The sequence below is a fragment of the Mya arenaria genome, chromosome 1 (genome assembly GCF_026914265.1).
Source record: "Mya arenaria isolate MELC-2E11 chromosome 1, ASM2691426v1".
Classification (NCBI taxonomy): Eukaryota; Metazoa; Mollusca; class Bivalvia; order Myida; family Myidae; genus Mya; species Mya arenaria.
Genome location: NC_069122.1, coordinates 19,482,217 through 19,505,728, shown reverse-complemented (window position 1 = coordinate 19,505,728; position 23,512 = coordinate 19,482,217). Strand labels below are relative to the sequence as shown.

Sequence of the window (23,512 nt, the reverse complement as noted above, 5' to 3'; positions counted from 1 at the left end):
GAGTGAAAATATCAACATTTTAGAACTACTTTTAAAATCAATTGTTACTTGCCTTGGATCAAATCTGACTACCTCACTTTAGAACCAGTGAATTATGTCAAAATATTTTTTATTAAAGATTTAAATTTTCTAGAACTTTCTTGAAGTAAAATATGATCTTGCATTAAAATCAACATATATCCTGTATTTTAATGTACTTTTATACCCTCCAGGACAAACAAGATTTGGCAGACCAGCGTAAGGCCAAGTTTCACCAGATTGAGGGTGACCATGTCACTCTGTTGGCCGTGTACAACGCCTGGAAAAACAATAAGTTCTCTAGTCCATGGTGCTTCGAAAACTTTGTGCAAGTACGTACGCTGAAACGAGCGCAGGACGTGAGGAAACAGATGCTCGGAATTATGGACCGGTGAGATTTCAGTTTTTAAAATTGGGGGAATTTACAGAAGCATCTTGTCAATGAGTTCAAATTGTACCTTTTACTTAAATTCAACAATTTTCTTCACTGATTTATTCCATAAGTAGGTGTTATGCTTAATATATATATTATATACTATGCTTAAAATATAATTCTTAGTTCTTAAAAGTGAAAACACAATACAGATGCTTCTGTAATACCCAAGATTAAAGATTGGTAGACAATTGCATCAGACATTGGCGATTGATAACTTGAGTTTGTATAGATTGATTGAAATATACAAGAACATTTTGGAAATTCTCAGAAAAAGTGTTCAAGAACTCCTCAGTATAACGAGGTGTCTGTGAATATATTGATATTTATGATTTGGAATATAAAACAGTATATTATCACAGTTTTAAAAGGTTATTTTGCATAACTCAAACAATTGAAATGTATTTAATATAAATTTTGCTCTCTGCACACATTTATAAGCAACTCCATTCAAATCAGATAAATTTATGCTGTCCTGTTGGCGCAGTGGTTAGCGCACTGACTCCTCACTAAGGCGACCCAGGTTTGATTACCAGCCTGGGCGCATGTGAGTTTGGTTGGTGGTCACCAAGCCGGAAAAGTGGGTTTTCTCTGGGTACTCCGGTTCCCCCGCAACACATGACCATTTTCTGGTGCAACATTGTGCCAATGAGAGTGAATTAGTATAAGTTAATGTAACTTACTTAACAATCAAAAATAAAATTAAATATAAATAAAATATAAAATTTTTATCAGTTTTGATGATTTATGGAAGACATAAACATGAATGAATGTCATAACATCCCAAAACCTCTATCTTGTAGACACAAGTTAGATGTCGTGTCAGCAGGGAAGGCCACCTCCAAGGTACAAAAGGCAATCTGCAGTGGGTTTTTCCGAAATGCGGCCAAGAAAGATCCCCAGGAAGGCTATAGGACTTTGGTCGATGGACAAGTGGTGTACATTCATCCATCAAGTGCATTGTTTAATAGGCAACCAGAGTGGTAAGTTCATTTGAAGGTCTTTTGTGGTATAGTATCCTTAGGAAGTCTTTAGTACACTGGATGATGGTAATTTGGTGTACATACAGATGTCTAATACATTGTTTATAAGGCAGCTTGAGTGGTAAGTTCATTTGAAGGTCTTTTGTGGTAAAGTATTTCCAGGAAGTCTTAAGGACACTGGATGGTCATCATTTGGTGTAAATTCAACTGTCTAATGCATTGTTTATTAAGCAGTGTGATACATACATTTGAAGCTCTTTTATGGTTTCATTCATTGTAGTATTTACAATGTAAGTTTTGTGTTACCAACCATAGTATGAAGGGGTATTGAGTTATATAAAATATGTGAGGTGTTTGCTGGAAATAAATTAGTGACCAGAACAATGATTTACAGAGGAATAAGCCACACTTTTACCTCATCTGTTTATTCGAAGGGTATTGTGATAGCCTTTGTTTTTTTGGGGTAGTCATCGGCAGTGTCATAGTGCAAAATCTTCAACCTTGTCCATGACACAAAAACTGTATTTAAATAAACTTAGTACACAAGTTGCTAGAGACAATATTCCCATGTACAACAATGCCAATGCCTTGCAGTTAAATTATTGAGTTGTGCCCCTCTTTTGACTGAAAAAGTAAAACTGACGAGCATTGGGGTTCTCTCCCCTAATTTTGTATTACCCGGTAGTAGGAATAGTAGGATTTGTTATTGGTCCCAGTTATTATCTACCATAGTACATTAGGAAAGTTGGGTTATATAAAAAAATGTCTGTAGTTTGCAGGAAATAAAGTTGTGGTCAGTTCAATGTCTACAGCGGAATAAATGACATGTTTACACACACAAAACGCCAGCATGTATATTAGGACACATATTGCAATTTTGAGATTTGTCATATTGTACTACAGTCTGTAGGGCACATCTTCACAATTTTGTACCATCATGATTGACATATTTGACATGTTTTTTGTTTGTTCACTTTACAGGGTGATTTACCATGAACTTGTGCTAACCACAAAAGAGTACATGCGAGAAGTGACCGCCATGGATCCCAAGTGGCTGGTGGAATTTGCGCCCAAATTCTTCCGATTCTCCGACCCAACAAGGCTCAGCAAACAGAAGAAACAACAGAAGATTGAACCTCTTTATAACAAATATGATGATCCGAACTCTTGGAGAATTTCTCGTGCTTTCAGGAAGTTCCATACGAAAGTTACTTTTTGATGTGTGTTACTGTGTGTTTTCTGTGATTAGATTTGGAAGGCTGATTATATTATATGAGATTGTGATCAGTTTATCATAATACTGTCAAAATGTGGATAAAGATAGATGGTCAAAGTGTGGAAAATGTTAAATGGTCATGATGAAGTAAATGGTAGATGGTCATCGTGCAGAAAATGTTAATTGGTCAGGATGTAGTAAATGATAAATGGTCAAAGTGTGGAAAATGTTAAATGTCAGGATGAAGTAAATGATAGATGGACAAAGTGTAGAAAATATAAAAATTGTCAGGATGTACTCTATGCAGATGGTCAGAATGTGGACAATTGTATATAAATATATATTGTATAATTGGTATTGCACAGGACATTCCATTCGTGCAAGAAACTGTTACATATGAGAGAAAATAGCTATATGCTATACATTTGTATTTTGAAACAAGCACCAGTATATCAATTTTAAAATGAACATTCTTATTAAAGATATGAACCTAAGTAAAAAAAAGTCATTGAAATGATAGCTCAATGTAACACTTGATAAGCTATTATTGTACTTGGCTGTCCATCGTGATTAGATCATTGTTTCAATACATGTAAGTTACGGTATCTCATGTGCAATTAAGTTTGTGATTTTATCAACCAGTTGGCAACAATGCTCAATTTGGATGCTTGGGTTCTGTTTCATTAAAGTATAATAGTTGTAACTTTAAAAATCTTAAATTCGTAAAAACATCACAAATGGCAGCACATTGCCTTTTTTATTTCCTCAAATTTGTAATCATTTTTTTCTGCCTAAAGTTTTAATCACACAAATAAATAGCATCTTAATGCTATGACACTAAGATGTTTTCAATTTACGACTTAAATCGACTATAGTTTTAATTGAAACGTTGCACTGGAGATGATGGTATCATTTGAATAAGTATTGTTTGCCAATTACATATATGTAACATAAATGAGATGATTATGCTATAGCTAAAAGGAATTGCAATTTGTGTTTGTGTTCTACATTTCAATTGAATGAAAAATGACATATTTTTAAAGACGAAAATGCTTGTTATGTGTTTTGAAATATCTGTATGACCTTTTCTTCCATTACTCATCAAACCATTTCAAATGATACCAAAATAATACGGGGTCACTAGTTGTAAAAAAATCACATTAACCTTAAAGCTGCACTCTCACAGATTGAATGTTTTGACAACTTTTTTATTTTTTGTCTTGGAACAAGCAATATTTTGTGAAAATCCATAGGAACCAGTTATATAAGACTGCCGACAAAAAATCAGATCACAGTTTTTTATATTTAAGTACAAAAAATGATGTTTTATGTATTTTGTTGAACTGTTAGTTACGGTTTAAGCCATAACTCATTAATTTTCGAATGGAAATATGAAAATCTACAATCAGATTTTTTGTCAGCAATTTTTTATTATTGGTTTGCAGATATTTACACAAAAATTTGCCCTTTCTAAGACAAAAAATAAAAAGTTGTAAAAATGGTTTATCTGTGAGAGTGCAGCTTTAAGCTTATAGCTTCCTGTTGGATGATTATAATTATTTTGTTAAATTTATTGACAGATTGTATGTTTTTATGATCTTGACCAATCATTGACCTTCAAAATTGACATGTGAGGACACTTATGCTAAAAAATAAAGAAACTCAATCAACCAAAGTTTTGTTCTGAATTGTTTCATTTTAGCATGATTAACATGAATAATGCAACTATTAATAGAGCATGTACAATCTGATCAAGCAATCATCGACTGAAATCGGTGAAACATATCATTTTCTTTATCTGGTTTCACAAAAAATCTAGGACAAAAAATTACTTTCTTGTCTGAAACCCCATAAGTAAAATATAAGCAATCGAAACGGGTGGCTTAGATTGTAATGTGAAAAACGCAGGAAGGAAAACTAGGCCAGATCTTTATTCTAACCTTCAAAAAGACACAGTATTGTTTATGTTTACACTGTATGTTGTTAAGATTGAAAGACAGGGTTTTTAAATGTAGACAGGCAGAGGCAATGTAGACAGGCAGAGGCAATGTAGACAGACAGAGGCAATGTAGACAGGCAGAGGCAATGTAGACAGACAGAGACAATGTAGACAGACAGAGACAATGTAGACAGGCAGAGACAATGTAGACAGGCAGAGGCAATGTAGACAGACAGAGACAATGTAGACAGGCAGAGACAATGTAAACAGGCAGAGGCAATGTAGACAGACAGAGGCAATGTAGACAGACAGAGACAATGTAGACAGACAGAGACAATGTAGACAGACAGAGACAATGTAGACAGGCAGAGGCAATGTAGACAGACAGAGGCAATGTAGACAGACAGAGACAATGTAGACAGACAGAGGCAATGTAGACAGGCAGAGACAATGCAGACAGACAGAGACAATGCAGACAGACAGAGACAATGTAGACAGGCGGAGACAATGCAGACAAACAGAGGCAATGTAGACAGGCAGAGACAATGTAGACAGACAGAGGCAATGTAGACAGACAGAGGCAATGTAGACAGGCAGAGACAATGTAGACAGACAGAGGCAATGTAGACAGACAGAGGCAATGTAGACAGGCAGAGACAATGTAGACAGACAGAGGCAATGTAGACAGACAGAGGCAATGTAGACAGGCAGAGGCAATGTAGACAGACAGAGGCAATGTAGACAGGCAGAGGCAATGTAGACAGGCAGAGGCAATGTAGACAGGCAGAGGCAATGTAGACAGACAGAGGCAATGTAGACAGACAGAGGCAATGTAGACAGGCAGAGGCAATGTAGACAGGCAGAGGCAATGTAGACAGGCAGAGACAATGTAGACAGACAGAGGCAATGTAGACAGACAGAGGCAATGTAGACAGGCGGAGGCAATGTAGACAGGCGGAGGCAATGTAGACAGACAGAGGCAATGTAGACAGACAGAGGCAATGTAGACAGGCAGAGGCAATGTAGACAGACAGAGGCAATGTAGACAGGCAGAGACAATGTAGACAGACAGAGGCAATGTAGACAGACAGAGGCAATGTAGACAGACAGAGGCAATGTAGACAGACAGAGGCAATGTAGACAGACAGAGGCAATGTAGACAGACAGAGGCAATGTAGACAGGCAGAGGCAATGTAGACAGACAGAGGCAATGTAGACAGGCAGAGGCAATGTAGACAGGCAGAGGCAATGTAGACAGGCAGAGGCAATGTAGACAGGCAGAGGCAATGTAGACAGACAGAGGCAATGTAGACAGGCAGAGGCAATGTAGACAGGCAGAGGCAATGTAGTCAGGTAGAGGCAATGTAGTCAGGTAGAGGCAATGTAGACAGACAGAGGCAATGTAGACAGGCAGAGGCAATGTAGACAGGCAGAGGCAATGTAGACAGGCAGAGGCAATGTAGTCAGGTAGAGGCAATGTAGACAGGCAGAGGCAATGTAGACAGACAGAGGCAATGTAGACAGGCAGAGGCAATGTAGACAGGCAGAGGCAATGTAGACAGACAGAGACAATGTAGACAGACAGAGACAATGTAGACAGACAGAGACAATGTAGACAGGCAGAGACAATGTAGACAGACAGAGGCAATGTAGACAGGCAGAGGCAATGTAGACAGACAGAGGCAATGTAGACAGACAGAGGCAATGTAGACAGGCAGAGGCAATGTAGACAGACAGAGACAATGTAGACAGGCAGAGGCAATGTAGACAGACAGAGACAATGTAGACAGACAGAGGCAATGTAGACAGGCAGAGGCAATGTAGACAGGCAGAGGCAATGTAGACAGGCAGAGGCAATGTAGACAGGCAGAGGCAATGTAGACAGACAGAGACAATGTAGACAGGCAGAGGCAATGTAGACAGGCAGAGGCAATGTAGACAGGCAGAGGCAATGTAGACAGACAGAGACAATGTAGACAGGCAGAGGCAATGTAGACAGACAGAGGCAATGTAGACAGACAGAGGCAATGTAGACAGGCAGAGGCAATGTAGACAGGCAGAGGCAATGTAGACAGACAGAGGCAATGTAGACAGGCAGAGGCAATGTAGACAGACAGAGGCAATGTAGACAGGCAGAGGCAATGTAGACAGGCAGAGGCAATGTAGACAGACAGAGGCAATGTAGACAGGCAGAGGCAATGTAGACAGACAGAGACAATGTAGACAGACAGAGACAATGTAGACAGACAGAGGCAATGTAGACAGGCAGAGGCAATGTAGACAGACAGAGGCAATGTAGACAGACAGAGGCAATGTAGACAGGCAGAGGCAATGTAGACAGGCAGAGGCAATGTAGACAGACAGAGACAATGTAGACAGGCAGAGGCAATGTAGACAGACAGAGACAATGTAGACAGACAGAGGCAATGTAGACAGACAGAGGCAATGTAGACAGGCAGAGGCAATGTAGACAGACAGAGGCAATGTAGACAGGCAGAGGCAATGTAGACAGACAGAGGCAATGTAGACAGACAGAGGCAATGTAGACAGGCAGAGGCAATGTAGACAGGCAGAGGCAATGTAGACAGACAGAGGCAATGTAGACAGACAGAGGCAATGTAGACAGGCAGAGGCAATGTAGACAGACAGAGGCAATGTAGACAGGCAGAGGCAATGTAGACAGACAGAGGCAATGTAGACAGGCAGAGGCAATGTAGACAGGCAGAGGCAATGTAGTCAGGTAGAGGCAATGTAGACAGGCAGAGGCAATGTAGACAGACAGAGGCAATGTAGACAGACAGAGGCAATGTAGACAGGCAGAGGCAATGTAGACAGACAGAGACAATGTAGACAGGCAGAGGCAATGTAGACAGACAGAGGCAATGTAGACAGGCAGAGACAATGCAGACAGACAGAGACAATGCAGACAGACAGAGAAAATGTAGACAGGCGGAGACAATGTAGACAGACAGAGGCAATGTAGACAGGCAGAGGCAATGTAGACAGGCAGAGGCAATGTAGACAGGCAGAGGCAATGTAGACAGGCAGAGACAATGTAGACAGATAGCGGCAATGAAAGAGACAATATATACAAACAGAGACAATGTAGACAAACATAATGAAATAACATGTAAACGCTTTAGATGAACTTATTTATAAATGGTTAACTTCTCAGATATTCAATTGGAGTACATAATTATCTCCCTTATACCGTTTAGCATATTATGAAGAAAACACTTGTTGCTTCCCCAGTTTGGTATTTTGCCATGCCTGTTTACTAAAGTTGTTACAGTTATTAAAAAGGTTAATCTTCTACTATTTGCCTCGTGTGGTTCCTTACTGGCGTGGTGGCAGCGGTTGGTTGTATACGAACGTCCTCCGTTCCTTGCAAACTCAGGATACGTAAGAATTCTCACACATTCCAAGAAAGGAAGGGCAAGACAGTTTAAAGGCAACTGTACATTAGTTGAAGGTCAACTGAGACTTAACAATAGCACATAACATACGTGCACCTAAACAATGGCAATTGACCAAACATGAAACGATAACTTCATTCGAAGCTTGGAAACAAAATTTACAATATACTTTGACTCTTGACCCAAATTTTGCTCAGTACCTAGTCGATGGAACAACTTGGGAGCGAAAGACAACTGCTAACCCATTACGTGGGTTCAATAATGACGATGAGGGAGTTCAAGGTGGGCGTACGGCTGCTCAAAAGGTTGCTCAGCTAGAGTTAATGTTTGGCCAGATTGCCAACTACTGCCCGGTGATATCAAGAAACACAATAGTAAAGAGCTCTACTAGTATTAATTCCATCTGGCAAGCTATAAGACTGCATTTTGGTTTTCAGTCAACTGGTGGCCACTTTCTTGATTCTGATGCTATTAAGTTGGAACCAGGAGAAAGGCCAGAGGATCTGTATCAACGTCTAGCAAGCTTTGTTGACGACAGTCTTCTCAAAGGTGGGGGGTCTATCAGTCACAATGGCCAAGTACCTGCGGATGACGAGGAACTGACTCCCACTGTTGAAAATTTCATAGTCCTCACTTGGCTCAGACTCATTCATCCTCAACTCCCAGCTCTTGTGAAACAGAAATTTGCTACTGAGCTCCGTTCTAGGACACTGGCATCTCTTAAGCCGGAAATATCTCTAGCAATTACTAGCTTGTTCGATTAGGAACACTCCCTTGCAGATGCGAAGGTTTTGCGCCCTACGTTTAGAAATGCACAGACCCAAAGGCGCGGCCAATTAGGCCCAGTATGTCCAATTTGCAAACAAGCAGGACGGTCACGGTTCCAACACTTTTTGAGTAAGTGTAAGTTTCTTCCTGAAGAAGACAGAAAATATATTAGTTCTACTGGCAAGATCCGTCACACAACAAATTGTTCAGATTCTGAAGAAGAAGATACACGTACGGCAGATGTCCAAGAAGCGGACATGGAGTATGCGGTACACAATCAACGAGTTGTACATTCTTCCAGACGTGTGGTCACTAAACAGTCACCTTATATGAAAGCTTTTTATAAACATTTCCCATTGCAATTAACATTGGACAGTGGTGCAGAAATCAGTGTGATAAAACAATCGGTAGCAAAGTACATAGGCGCACCAGTCAAGATCACAAATCAGAGCGCACTACAGGCAGACGGCGTTACTCCATTAAATATTGTTGGTGAAACTCATATAACATTAACTAGGGGTGATTGTGACTTAGAGTTGGAAGCTCTTGTTGTAAATGACCTAGATGTCGACGTACTTGCTGGTATTCCTTTTATGATATGCAACGATATAGCTATCCGCCCGGCTAAATGTGAAATCTCTATTGGCAAAAATAACAAGGCTCATTATGGACCAGATAGAGACATTACTCGGACCAATGTTGTACGGCGCACACAGGCTTTTGTGTTAAGAACCGAGCGTCCCACTTCTGTCATTTGGCCTGGCTCGTTCATGGAAATTAATTTACCGGCTGACATAGATCCTGAAGCAATTATCGCTGTTGAGCCCAGATCTTCAGATGACGCAGTCCAGTGGCCCAAGGCTCAGCTTGTTGATGCAATCGAGGGCCGTATACGGTTAAACAATGACACACCTGAACCACAACGCGTGCAGAAGCATCAGCATATCGCCTTCGCCAGGTACACAGTTCCGTACAACTCCCAGCAGGAGGAAACAGCCTTTGATTCGCTCACTCAGACAGAGCGTAAAACCACTGCAAAGCATTCAAACTGTGTTTCAATTGATCCTGACAATGTGTTACCAGAGTTATCTAAAGGTAATTTCCGAGATCTGATTGAAAGGCACGATGATGTTTTTTCTCCAGATATACCTGGTTACAACGGTGCGGCTGGGAAGTTTGAGGCCGTGGTAAATATGGGTCCTGTACAACCTCCACAACGAAAGGGCAGGGTTCCACAATACTCCAGGAACAGACTTATTGAATTACAACAGAAGTTTGATGAGTTAGAGAGCCAAGGTGTGTTTAGTACACCTGAAGATGTCAACGTTACAGCAGAGTATCTTAACCCCTCATTCTTAGTAAAAAAGTCAAAGGGAGGTTATCGTCTTGTCACCGCCTTCTCAGATGTAGGAAGATACTCTAAGCCGCAACCGAGCTTACTTCCAGATGTAGACTCCACACTTCGAACCATTGGCCAATGGAAATATATTATCAAAAGTGACTTGACTAGTGCTTTTTACCAAATTCCTTTGTCCACACAATCCATGAAGTATTGTGGCGTTGCTACCCCGTTCAGAGGTGTGCGTGTCTATACACGTTGTGCTATGGGCATGCCAGGGTCTGAGACAGCGTTGGAAGAGCTTATGTGTCGAGTACTTGGTGATCTTGTACAGGATGGTGTGGTAGCCAAGCTTGCCGATGATTTATACTGTGGAGCAAACTCTGTAGATGATCTTTTATGCAACTGGCAACGAGTGTTAGAGGCACTTTCAAGATGCCGCTTACGTTTGTCACCATCTAAAACAGTGATTTGTCCAAAGACAACAGACATACTCGGATGGATATGGTCGGCAGGTCGGATTTCGGCAAGCTCCCATCGCATTGCCACATTATCTTCGTGTGCCCCTCCAGAGACTGTTCGTGGCTTGCGATCTTTTATCGGTGCGTACAAAGTTTTAGGAAGAGTTCTACCACATTGCTCCACTTACCTGTCTCCTTTAGATGATATGATTGCCGGCAAACAATCGCAAGAGAAGGTGTATTGGACTGACTCATCTTTAAAGATCTTTAGTGATGCACAGGCGGCTCTAAACAATCACAAGTTTATTGCACTTCCTAGATCATCAGATCAGCTTTGGATAGTCACTGACGGCTCCACTTCTAGGCATGGTATTGGAGCCACACTATACGTTACAAGAGACCGGACCCTTCTATTGGCAGGTTTCTTTAGTGCAAAGCTACGGAAACATCAAGTTTCGTGGCTACCATGTGAGATAGAGGCTTTGGGTATTGCTACAGCCATCAAGCACTTCAGTCCTTACATCATTCAATCTGATAAGCAAACATGTGTCCTTACAGACAGTTTACCATGTGTTCAGGCTGTAGAAAAATTGTGTAGAGGTGAATTTTCAGCAAGTTCAAGGGCGACCTCTTTCCTATCCATAGTCAGTCGCTATCAGGTCGAAGTGAGACATCTTGCGGGTTCAGCAAACATACCTTCAGACTTTGCTAGCCGAAATGCATCAGATTGCATAGAGCCCAACTGTCAACTGTGTACCTTCATTTGCCAGACTGAAGATTCTGTAGTTCGTTCGGTAAAGGTAGATGACATACTGAATCGGTCTGTTCGTCTTCCATTTGCCACTAACTCATCTTGGTTACAAATTCAGTCTGAGTGTCCTGATCTTCGTCGTACACATGCTCACCTGAAGCAGGGGACTCGTCCTTCTAAGAAACCCACCAATCTTAAAGATGTAAAACGTTATTTACGGGTCGCGTCTATTGCAAAGGGCAATCTGTTAGTGGTAAAACGTACTGATCCATTACTTCCACCTGCTGAGTTGATTGTTGTACCAAGGTCAGTACTGGATGGTCTCGTTAATGCTCTGCACGTCAAGTTAGACCATCCGACAAAAAACATCAACTTGAACTAGTAATGAAAAGACATTTATATGCCCTTGATTTAACTAGTGCAATAGAGAGAACCACATCCCAATGTCACTTGTGTGCTTCACTACTGAAAGTTCCAGTGCCCGTTCAAGAGCAGACGAGTGAGGATCCCCCAGAGTGTATTGGTACAACGTTTGCAGCAGATATCTTAAAACGTAATTGTCAGACAATACTTGTTTTGCGTGAAACTGTGACTTCTTACACTAAAGCTTGCATCGTAGATGACGAAAAGAGAGACACTATCAGGGAAGCCCTTGCTTGTTTATGTACAGAACTACATCCGTTAGATGGACCACCTGCAGTTATCCGTGTTGACCCTGCTCCTGGCTTTGTGGCTTTACGTTCGGATGAAACGTTTCAAAGACTTAACATTGTGCTTGAAATAGGACGCGTAAAAATGTCAACAAAAATCCAGTTGCTGAGAAAGCTATACAAGAACTTGAAAGTGAACTTGTTCGGTATGAACCAGGTGGGGGACATATCTCAAATTTGGGTTTATCTATTTTTGTTGCTAGGCTCAACTCGCGTTTACGTAAATCAGGTCTCTCCTCGCGGGAGCTGTGGACACATAGATCTCAGTTCACGCACGACCAAATTCCAGTTTCAGATAAGGACATCATTCTCCAACAGCATGACTCTCGAAACAAAAATCATTCATATAGTGAAAAATCAAAGCGTAATGGAGAATCTACAAACCAGTCAGATGGCGTTCGTGTCGGTGACTTAGTGTATCTGTATTCCGACAAAAGCTAACTTAAGACTAGAAAGAGATATCTCGTTGTATCGTGTGATAAGGACTGGTGTTTTATTAAGAAATTCGTCGGAAATCAGCTTCGCGCTACTTCTTATAAAGTGAAGAAAAGTGAGTGTTACCGTGTACCGTGTGATATCAACTCTACGGATCGACCACAAATTTATGCAGATTCTGATAATAAGTCAGACTTTGAATGTGAACCGCAGTGTTGTGACACCCAACCACCAGCACCGGCTAAAATTCCGCCTACGTTGACTTATCCAGAACGTCTGCCTGATCCTGAAGATCTAGTTCCAATCGTCATTAGTCAGCCTATTATGACACAATCATCTGAAGTTGACGAGCCTCAGTCGACTTCACAGGACTTATACACACCCCTATTAGGTTCTGATAACAGTTTTAGACCTAAACGCCAAAGAAAACTTCCTAATTATCTTTCTGATTTTGTACTGTGACTTTAGCTTGACATACACTTGTTTCCATTTGGGCTGAGAAATTTGGTCAAGATTTGCACTAAGTAGTGTCTTTTTGTTACTTTTGTAAAGAGAAAATTATCCGCAACATATTTTTGTTCCATCATGTTATCATACGTATAAATAATGCGTTTTTTTTTCTACTTATTGTTTACAAGTTGATGTCACTTGTTAATAGTGATTGTATTTTGTTTTTTGGTTTTGCTTGCATATATGTCGAATAACCATACATATTTTGGATTTTGCTTTGAAACAGATGAAGGCTTAAGTATTTACCAAAACATGATTTTTGCCTAAAACTAAAAGAGCTGTTGATTCCATACATATATTGCCGTGGTGTTCACGTATAGTACCTATACATGTATATATTCATAGGTTTTTGGACTTTAGTTTGTTTTCTTCAATATCTGTCTTGTATTATATACATTTATGTGTAAGGACCAAGGCATTATGTACTAGGTTAATTAGCTATTATGTTTTTTAGTGTGGTATTCATTTGTTTTGTTGTTTTCAAATCATTATTTTCCTTAAAAAGGAAGATATAGCGCCAGTACATAATTATCTCCCTTATACCGTTTAGCATATTATGAAAAAAAACTTGTTGCTTCCCCTGTTTTGTATTTTGCCATGCCTGTTTACTAAAGTTGTTACAGTTATTAAAAAGGTTAATCTTCTACTATTTGCCTCGTGTGGTTCCTTACTGGCGCTTAATACAAAAAACGCCATAAATAGATCGATTTAGAGGCAGGTAGCTTTTACAGGTCAATCCAATTAAATCAACGTGAGTAAATGTATTTCTTAATTCTTAATGATATTCATGTCTGAATGAATTGTTTCAGATACTTTTAAAGTTGTGTTATAGATTAATATCACGAAGACAGTAAAATATCGTAACATTTACTCTTTAAAAATAAAACCATTTTGAATTTAATTTCTTCTTTTATGAAATAGTATTAACAATAAGGGACCGTTTTTACAGATTAAATAAAACTGTTTCCAGATTAAATAAAACTGTTTCCTTGCATGTTTTGAATTTTAGATTATAATTGCTACAACATGCCTCCAAAAAGAAAAGCAGCAGAAGTCAGTAAAAGTCAACCGGCTAGTAAAAAGTCAAAAGTAACCACAAAGAAAAAGCAGGTAAAAGTTTCGAAGGCAAAAACCAAGGATACAAAGAGTATTAAAGGCAAGAAGATAGGAAAGAATAATGCTAAGGGAGCAAATATTGGGAAAGGAAAGAAAGGTATTTCACTATTTATATCATGTCACGGTATGGGTGTGCATATGATATGATATAGTCCACCTAAATGGCCGTCAACCAGTCTTTTGACGATTTTTAGACTATGGCAGACTGGATACAGGGATACACATGAAATGTCAAAATAATAAAAAAAGTATCCCTGATCGCTCATTATTGTAGCTAGATATGATAATAATCAATATAATATTATCTGTACGTCAACATGTACAAGTTGTAGTGTCACTATTGATTGTTATTAATTCGTGATCAGATGTTAAAAGCTCAGAGCAAGACTACCATTTATAATGTTATTCTTCAGTGGTTTATGGAAATTTATAAGTGAAATGTATGAAAATCATAATGATTTGAAATTTTAGCCTATTCTTTCTTCCAAAATAAACACCAGCGCACACAGTGAACTATATTACAATAGTCCACTTAAACAAACGATTTGTAATATCCTAAACTTCATTGTACATGTTAAGTGCAATTATTGAAATAGCATTAGTTTCACTGCTGTTGAAATCAGTGCTATGAATCTGTAAAATTTTGCTACTGTAGTGCTTTGTAAGATTTGCGTTCCTGTGTTGCTTTAATAATACTAATGGAAAACAAGCATTCGCTTTATGCAACAGTCAGTTGTAACCACGGCCCTCAGGTCCGGGGAATAGCTGGGACTTTTGACTTTCGGTCCAGCCAATCCCAGGTAAAATCCCCGCCCTGTTGGGACAAAATGCTGGTAAAATTCCCGCCAAATGCCCCCGCACCCTGGGGACATCCTGTTATTTGAAACTGACTTCTAAAACTAAATTTGGAGAGAATCAGGAGGAGGCGCCATCTTTTTAAAATATCTTGCGAGATCTCGTAAAACTCCGGGAAATGTTTGGCTAAAACGTGGACAAATCACGTTACAAGAAAGGACATTTCCCGGCACAAAGCCACTGCCCATTTCCCGCTATTTTCGTCGCGAAAACCAAACCAACGCATTCACTCCGCACTGCGGGGCCATTTGGAAGGTAAAAAAAGGCCAATTTCCCCCGCTATACCCCCGGACCTTGGGGAGGGCATGGTTTCAATTGATTGGTGCATTGCGTTGTTGATACTGATCACTTCCTGAAATCATGTCTTGCTTATAATTTAAAATAATGTAACATATATTCGTATTTTTTGTAATGTAAGTTTTTCGTTATATTGAAGTTCTTGGAAATTCTATTGGATAAAAAGTGAAATGGTTTGTACTAAACTTCAATTTAACTGCATAGGGACTGCTTTTAAATGCTTTTTGTTCACATTGCATGTAAATGGAACATAATTATAAACATTTCGTTTTGGTAATTACAATCTAAATTGAGGAAGATTGAATCGCTCAAAATCGTTCTAATGTCTTATTGCACAGTGGTATTATTTTTTACTTTCAGAAGTCAAACAAGTTAAAGCAGAACCACAAAAACTTTCTCAAGCCAAGCATGTGAAGACTTCTACACTCTGTCTTAAGGATCTTTTAAAAAATGACGAATGGAAAGCTGCGTTGTTTGAAGAATTCAGTAAAGACTATTTCAAAGAGATTGAAAAAAAGTTAGCTGCAGAGTATGCCGATAAAAAACAGGTCTTTCCACCGCAAGATCTCATATTCAATGCATTCCATCTTACTCCCCTTGATAAGGTATTGATCTCAGTATATTATAGTATTAATATATTTTAGCTTGAAAGTGAACTATGCTATGATTTTTTGGTGCAGTTTACTGCCTTTTAAAGGCTGTTTCCCCGTGCGAAAAACTGTCCATTTTTCCCAAATTTTTATATTTTTTTCCCAATTTGAAAAATGCAGATTACATAAATGAATAAAAAAGCAATGAATTTGTTGAAATATATAAACAAAATCTTGACAGTCAAGAATTACTCTTTCACAACATAATGTATGCATAAAAATGCTAAAACATGTCTATTTGCCATTATATTAGCTCTTTGGCCTGATTTTGTATTTTTCCCAAAGTCGATTTTTTTCCCAAATTGCAAGGCACAAGCGTTAAAAATAATTCCAAAAAAAAATCACTGTTTGATAGTGAAGACTTTAATATGTGTTCTATGCTGACGTAAATCATGCTCGCGTTGGTTTTCATTTGCAAATTCGAAACCCATGTTAATTGCAATCAAATTAAATGTCTTCAAACTGGAGCAAAATCCTTAAATCACTCTCATTTCTCCATAACAAAACCTTGTTCTAGTCAATGAAATGCCCAAAGGAGTCTGAGAACTTACATTTCATGATACGTATTAATGTTCAAAATTAATTGCCTTTACTTTCAGGTGAAAGTTGTCATTCTAGGTCAGGACCCTTACCATGATGACGGTCAGGTTAGTGATTCATTTGAAGTATAGTACAAACTTGATAGCTAGTTGATCTGCTTAGTCAAGAAAAATGTCAAGGTATTAAAATTTGATGGTCATGGTGTCTTTGGCGGCAGCAGTCATGCAAAACGTGACACTTTAGGCTATGACTTTAAAAAGCATGAAATGTTACGAACATGGAACTTGGTACATTCGTATGTGACAATATGCACATATAAGCAAGTCCAATAACTCTGGCTAAATACCTGTTCTGCGTTGTACCATGACACCTTTAGGTTCACTATTTCACAAGCTGTTCACATACTGTTATTCATGTAGGTTTATTTATGCTTTCTATTTTATTTATTTTTCCAATAAGAATACTAATATACTTTTTAGCTTCAAGCAATAATTACAATGGTATGTGCATATATATATATATATATATATATATATATATATATATGAGATCAAAGTTTGAGTCCAAAGTCTTGAGTCTAGTCTCAAACGTTGAGTCTATAATTTAGAAGCTTTGCAACCTTCCAAGACGTCGGCTGGCAAAGAACCATCGTTAGATATCGTATTTATCAGAGGCAAGTGCCACATCCTCGTGTTTTTCGAGATAGGAGCAACCTCTTGGAGGTTCTTTATATATTCTGTACTGATTGCAAAAGAATGAAACAAGTAACTTTTAATTCATTACATTCAGGCAATGGGTATGTCGTTCTCTGTCCCCCTTGGGGTGGCCCCACCCCCTTCACTGAAGAATATCTACACCGAACTTGAGCGGGACCCCGGCATCTCAGGATTCAAGCGCCCCAATCATGGGTGTCTGGAGGCCTGGGCTAAGGAGGGAATTCTCATGATCAATGCGACGCTCACTGTGGAGTAAGTAAATTTTGGTTTTCTTGTATTTGTCACAGTCTTTGTTTTAAATGGGTTGCCCGAAGCTCAGGTCAATTAAATACTGTTTCGGACAAGTCAAAATTCCCATGTGGTTGCCCGAATGGGCAAATGCATTTTTTTTCGAAATTTAGAACCCTCTGTTTTCATAATTTCTTAAGCAACAATTCACAAATCCTGATTGAACCTTTTTATTATATTGAAATATTGGCTTTCGTATATTTACGCTTGAATTGGTTATTTTTGGCAAGTAAAACTGTTTTTGGGCAAGTGGTTTTTGTGTCGCCTGAAAAGACGACATATAGGGGTTACTTTTGTCGGCGGCGGCGGCGTCCGCGTCCCATTTTCGCTTGTCCGGGTATATCTCCTAAACTATTAGTGGTATCAACTTGAAACTTCATATGTAGATAGATCTAATTGAGGGCAAGTGCAGTGCACAAGAACTGTTACTCTTGCTTCCATATTTTTAGAGTTATTGCCCTTTGTTATTTTTCATGCTTAAAGTTTTGTCCGGGGCATATCTTGTAGAATAAAAGAGTTATCAACTTGAAACTTCATATGTAGATAGATCTCATGGAGGGCAAGTGCAGTGCATAATAACAGTAACTCTTGCTTTCTTAGTTTTAAAATTATTGCCCTTTGTTAATTTTCATGCTTAAAGTTTTGTCCGGGGCATATCTTGAAGAATATAAGAGGTTTCAACTTGAAACTTCATAGCTAGATAGATCTCATTGAGGGCAAGTGCAGTGCACAATAACAATAACTCTTGCTTTCTTAGTGTTAAAGTTATTGCCCTTTGTTAATTTTTATGCTTTAAGTTTTGTCCGGGGCATATCTTGAAGAATATAAGAGGTATCAACTTGAAACTTCATAGCTAGATATATCTCATTGAGGGCAAGTGCAGTGCACAATAACAGTAACTCTTGCTTTCTTAGTTTTAAAGTAATTGCCCTTTGTTAATTGTCTTGCTTAGGTTTTGTCCGTGGCATATCTCGTAAACTATAGGAGGTTTCAACCTGAAACATATTCCGTAGGTATATCTGATTGAGGGTTCAAATGCCACCTACAGTTGAAAGTTAAATGGCAACATCATTGTCTATAAATGAATAAAATGCCAATCTAACAGCTATAATGTCGACAGTAAATAATTCGTCAGGCGACACATCCGTTCTAGTCTTCAATTACTTGCACAAAAGGACAAGTACTGAAACAAATTAAGGCAAAGACTGTTGTCAAATTAAGTATATCAACCTGTGAGTGAATTATGTAGGATGATAAAGGGTTATGTCCCTAAATATTGCATTCGGAGCTCCTCGGCCATTTTCATCGAATACAACCTCGGATGTGCATGCATAGTATATATCGGTGGAAATAGTTCGTATAAATTTGAATTATATTATTTATTAAATGTAGTGTTTTAACTTGTATTTTTAGATCTAAGTTTAAATTGATTGCCAGTGAAATGTATTATTGCAAACATAATTAAGATTTCAAATAGTTAATTAAAAAATATTAAGTTTAACTGCTAAATTGAAATTACTACGCGATCTACTTGGCAGCGTGGTTAAAGTGAACCGATGTCTGACATTATAAACCGTCGCTATACATCTGAGGTTGTTTTCGATAAAAATGGCCCGGAGATCCGAATGTAAATATTCACTATTTTTTTCTTTCAGAGCCCACAAGCCAAACTCCCACGCCAAGTTTGGATGGCAGACTTTCACAGACCATGTCATCAAAACTGTGAGCGAGAAATGCCCACACGTGGTCTTTATTTTCTGGGGAAACTTCGCTCATAAGAAAGCGAGTCTCGTTGATTCAAAGAAACATGAGGTGATTAAAACAGCGCATCCCTCACCTCTATCCATTAAGTACTTTAAGGAATGTAATTGTTTCTCAGATTGCGATAAGGCGCTGAAAAAGTTTGGTATGAAACCTATTAACTGGAGTCTGTAGTTCGCTGTTTTAATGATTCCATGTACATAGTCACACATTATGTTGAAGACCTTTTGAAAAAATAATAAAAAGAAAATGTTGAAGACCTTGAACAAAATATCACATCGAACTTTTCTTAGATATACAAAAAGAGGGTAGGTAGGTGTTTTTTCGAGATGAGACTTAATTATAAGTCTAAGGTTATAGGTCTGTTGTTTACTTTTAGAAGTCCGTAAATTTAACATATGACCAATCAAAAACCAACGCAATGGGCAAAGCTAGACACTCCAGATTTTCGCTAATGTTGATGTTTACACTTTTAACTGCGTAATTCAATATAAATAAACACTTATTTATCAAAGTGATTGTATCTTTTAGAAATTGCACCATTTGTAGAATTTGTAATCGGGGTATAAACTTCGACTTAGTTGTTTATACTAGGTCGTGTTATATATGAGAAATGACAGTGTGTTTGTCATGGCTCTGATTTTATTTTTTTAGTCTCGTCTGTTTACAAAGAATTTTTTAGACATGCATATCCTTGGTACATATGTGGTCCAAGACAAAACACGCATGTACAGAAAGGCCCATAACCATGGTTTTAATATGTGTAGAGTTTCTCCCCTTTTCACTGGACAAAAAAACAGGCAAACGTTCGTGTTCACTGAGTCTCTGAGTTGCTCTTGTTTCACATACTCGTGAAGATATTTGCAATACATATGGAATAATGAACACTCGCGTAGGTTTTTCACAGAGGAAAGGTTCATGTACATAAAAGGACATGTCAGTGGGAACGAAGTGTCATTTCTCAAAAAATATGTATGGTGATTTGCATTTCATTAGTTTTTGTATGGAAATACATGCTTGCATTTGTTTAAAATGGCTAAGAGGAATACATTGTATTTTTTTCGGATTTTGAGCCATGGACTCATTGTCCGAATCCAAAAGTTACTCTACAGAATACTCGATGGAGTCATTAACATGTTATGAAAAGCCTGGGTACGTAAATTAAAAGAAATAAAGCATGCTGTCTTTTAGAATTCAATATTTACTTTGTTAGGATTTCATTGCTTAACTCATGAGTCAAAATATCATTCATTTATGTTTTATATTTAATTAATAATCTGTTTTACGTATTTTACTTACCTTTTATTTTTGACACGTGTTTTATTAGGTATTTACACATTGTTTTCACACTTCCATATTTTTTTATACAACATTCATATATCTTAACCTATATATTATGAACACATGATATATCAAAACCAAATCACCATTATTCTTGTAATAATTTATGGTAATAAAATGTAGCATAATGCAATAACAAATGAATTTTATTTTATTTACTCCCATACACTTGTATTATTCTTTTCTTTTTTTTTAAAAAAAGAGTATAGTCAGGGTATTGTAATTGCCTTTGTATCGTTTTTTCGTGGTTGGTGCTGAAAAAAAGAGTTTTATTTTTATTTTATTAAATATGTTTTGGCAGAAACTTTAAAATTATTCACATGGAAAGTGGTTCAAACATATATTTATAATGCACTTATCGATGTTTTGCCCTACCGGGAGTGGGCCACATGCACACAAAGGGTATAAAAAGAAACTGCAAATAACCTTTGTCTAAATCTCATCCCTGGGCAAGGGAAATTGGTATAAATCCCTTGGGCCGTTATACCCCCTCCCCCGAATTCCTGTCGGGCAGAAATATCTACTCAAGTTGTCCTGTCAGCGCAGTGGTGAGCGCTCTCTTTTCACACCAAGGCGACCCAGGTTCGATACCCGGTCTGGGCGCAGGCGAGTTTGGTTGCTGGACACCAAGCCATACAACTGGGTTTTCCCCGGTTTCCCCAAGACCACATGACCACATTTTCGCGCATCATCATGCCAAAGAGAATGACTTAGCGTGAAGTTTAGAATAAATAAAGTTTAACCTAAAAGGCACATTCATATGTAGCAGGTCCGACACAGGGTTTACTTGTTAAAGAAAAAGAACAGGCAAGCTTTGGAATACCCCTTTCAACATCTGACCAATCTATATTAAAAAGAGTGGCAAACTGTCACAAGAAACGGGAGTTGAAACATGATTGTTTTCAAAGTTTGAGTAATTTAAGTAATGCAAGGGCCATAACTCTCTGAAAGTGACTGGGGCAACATAGCTGTTTATAGAACCTTCACTAGATATTCTGCCCATATACATATCGTCCAATTTTGGTGATAGCTGGACAAAAAGAGCGGCCAAAATAAAGTTGGTGCTGTAGACGCAATTCAAGGACAGTAACTCTGGTGTGACTGGGCAGAAATGACTGAATTACAAACTCAGCCGAGATATTTCTGCCCAAATACGCGCACAGTCGTTTAATGGGTATAAACTCCTGTTTTGGTGTCATATGACGTATACAAAATGTAGTGACATTTAACATAAGTTTTGTGGGTTTTTTTATCAAATGGGTCACTCCTACCAACGATCTTACATAAAATTGCTGCAGTTTAAAAATTTCAGTTAATCTCAAAAGGCCTAAATACAGTGCTCCGTCAGACGGCCGTATAGTGAAAAGGTTTGACGAAGTGTTTAAAGAAACTAAAATCCCAATCAAACTCTTGTAAAAGATCGAAGGCGGGGCTCTGTAAGTGGCGTAGACTGCGCTATCTTTCATTTAAAATGGTGAAGAAATAGTGAAGTTATTTTTGTTTAAAGTCTTTTTTCAAATCAAAATATTGCCTTCCGACGTATCATTTATGACGCAATTTATCACGTGGTATAGACACACTGTAAAATTAGGCGAAAATTGATAGGTACGAAACACATGATTGGAGTGAAGATAAAATAAATACTTTTAGGTCAAATGTATATAAACTTTGAACAGGTTATAATTTAGTGTAGTGCCAATGATAGATTATAATCGACAATTGATCGGAAAGGCATACATGTGCATCGGGGACAATCGATAGTGAAATTTGAACAATCGATTATAGAAACAAGGGACGTAACCGCTACTATTAATTTTCTTTTTTCTTGTAAATGCTAGTTAATGTTGACATGTTAAGGTGTTACTATGTTAAGTTATCTAGTCATATTCTTATCAAGTCAGTATGTCACTACAGTACCTTTATTACAAATTTAATTTAACTGCTAAAGGATTGGTTCTTAACTTCTCATGTGTAAGGTTTAAAAGTGATTTTTAAAACATGTTACCGTTTATTTCAAGAATTTAGTTTTTGTAAAACATAAAGAATATTCAACTGCTTTTTGCACTTGTTACTGACTGAGTATTAAAAAGAAATTGATATCTTTGTGTTTATTTTAGACACAATACTAATTGTACAAAACATAGAGCCTATGGTCTCATGTTCTGTAATAGTAACTTGTAAAAACTAAAAGATAGTTGCGTTCTGAATAAATAATGTAATTAATTCAAAGGAATCTTCATACAATATTGTAAGGGAACACTGGTGTTTAAAACTGGCACATGTACTGTATCTGTATGCCTTTAATATGATTGCCAATGATAATTAAGTAATGATTAAATCGATTAATAATCGATCTGATCATTGATCGGTTTCATAAACCGATTATCGTTAGTATTTTCCTGTCCGATTCCCAACACAAGGTGATATGACACTAAAGAAGAAGTTAATTCCCATCAAACAACTGTGTATGGATTCATGTTATCCTAGTTTGCGCAGCGCCTGCCGGATATGGATACGAAATATGTGGCCACAATGGACATGTCTTATGCTGATGTTACAGGCTCAAAGCAGCCACTAATCAGTTAGTTAACCCCGTTTTTGGACACAGTGTACAATAACCTTTCAGATGTGTTCTGCTGAAATTCAGATTGCTGCAATTTCAGACAGTATTTCAGATTCGATCATCGTCACTCTGTCCAGTAAATTGTGATTTATGTCAGAATAAACACTCATAAATTAGTACATTATCTGTAAGTAAGTGCATGTCCTTATTCGCGATTTATTATGAAACCATTTGTAAAATACATTACTTAAACGTCATTGTTTTCATTATTACATGCAACATTGGTCTATGTTCTTAACGGAGCAGTCAACTGGCATCAGTCAACATTTCCACTGTTTACTTTACGATAATAACGTTGGTATGTCCGGGTATGTGCGACATTCGGAACTCCTCGGCCATTTTTTCA

At 38.0% G+C, this 23,512-nt stretch overlaps 2 protein-coding genes across 4 annotated transcripts in view; both read left to right on the top strand.

The window, feature by feature from the left end:
* The window catches only part of LOC128233481 (ATP-dependent RNA helicase DHX8-like), a 29,963-nt gene extending 25,644 nt beyond the window's left edge, over positions 1 to 4,319 (top strand). For all 3 annotated transcript variants that reach the window (XM_052947187.1, XM_052947179.1, XM_052947171.1), the window contains 3 exons: positions 213 to 409; positions 1,255 to 1,434; positions 2,416 to 4,319. In XM_052947187.1, coding sequence (XP_052803147.1) covers positions 213 to 409; positions 1,255 to 1,434; positions 2,416 to 2,653 — 615 coding nt within the window. In that variant the 3' untranslated portion in view covers positions 2,654 to 4,319. The remainder of the gene's footprint in view (positions 1 to 212; positions 410 to 1,254; positions 1,435 to 2,415) is intronic.
* A 9,179-nt stretch (positions 4,320 to 13,498) lies between these two features.
* On the top strand, positions 13,499 to 20,629 carry LOC128232901 (uracil-DNA glycosylase-like). The gene is made up of 6 exons (XM_052946702.1): positions 13,499 to 13,730; positions 13,989 to 14,192; positions 15,608 to 15,852; positions 16,497 to 16,544; positions 17,227 to 17,405; positions 19,097 to 20,629. Exons 2-6 carry the CDS (start codon positions 14,006 to 14,008, stop codon positions 19,374 to 19,376), a joined length of 939 nt encoding a protein of 312 aa, XP_052802662.1. The 5' UTR covers positions 13,499 to 13,730; positions 13,989 to 14,005; the 3' UTR covers positions 19,377 to 20,629.
* Positions 20,630 to 23,512: the final 2,883 nt, after the last annotated feature.

Coding starts and splice junctions, on each gene's coding strand:
- LOC128232901 (XM_052946702.1), top strand. CDS start 14,006: ATGCCTCCAAAAAGAAAAGCAGCAGAAGTCAGTAAAAGTCAACCGGCT. Junction 15,853..16,496: donor ATCTTACTCCCCTTGATAAG/GTATTGATCTCA, acceptor CTTTACTTTCAG/GTGAAAGTTGTCATTCTAGG. Junction 17,406..19,096: donor AATGCGACGCTCACTGTGGA/GTAAGTAAATTT, acceptor TTTTTCTTTCAG/AGCCCACAAGCCAAACTCCC.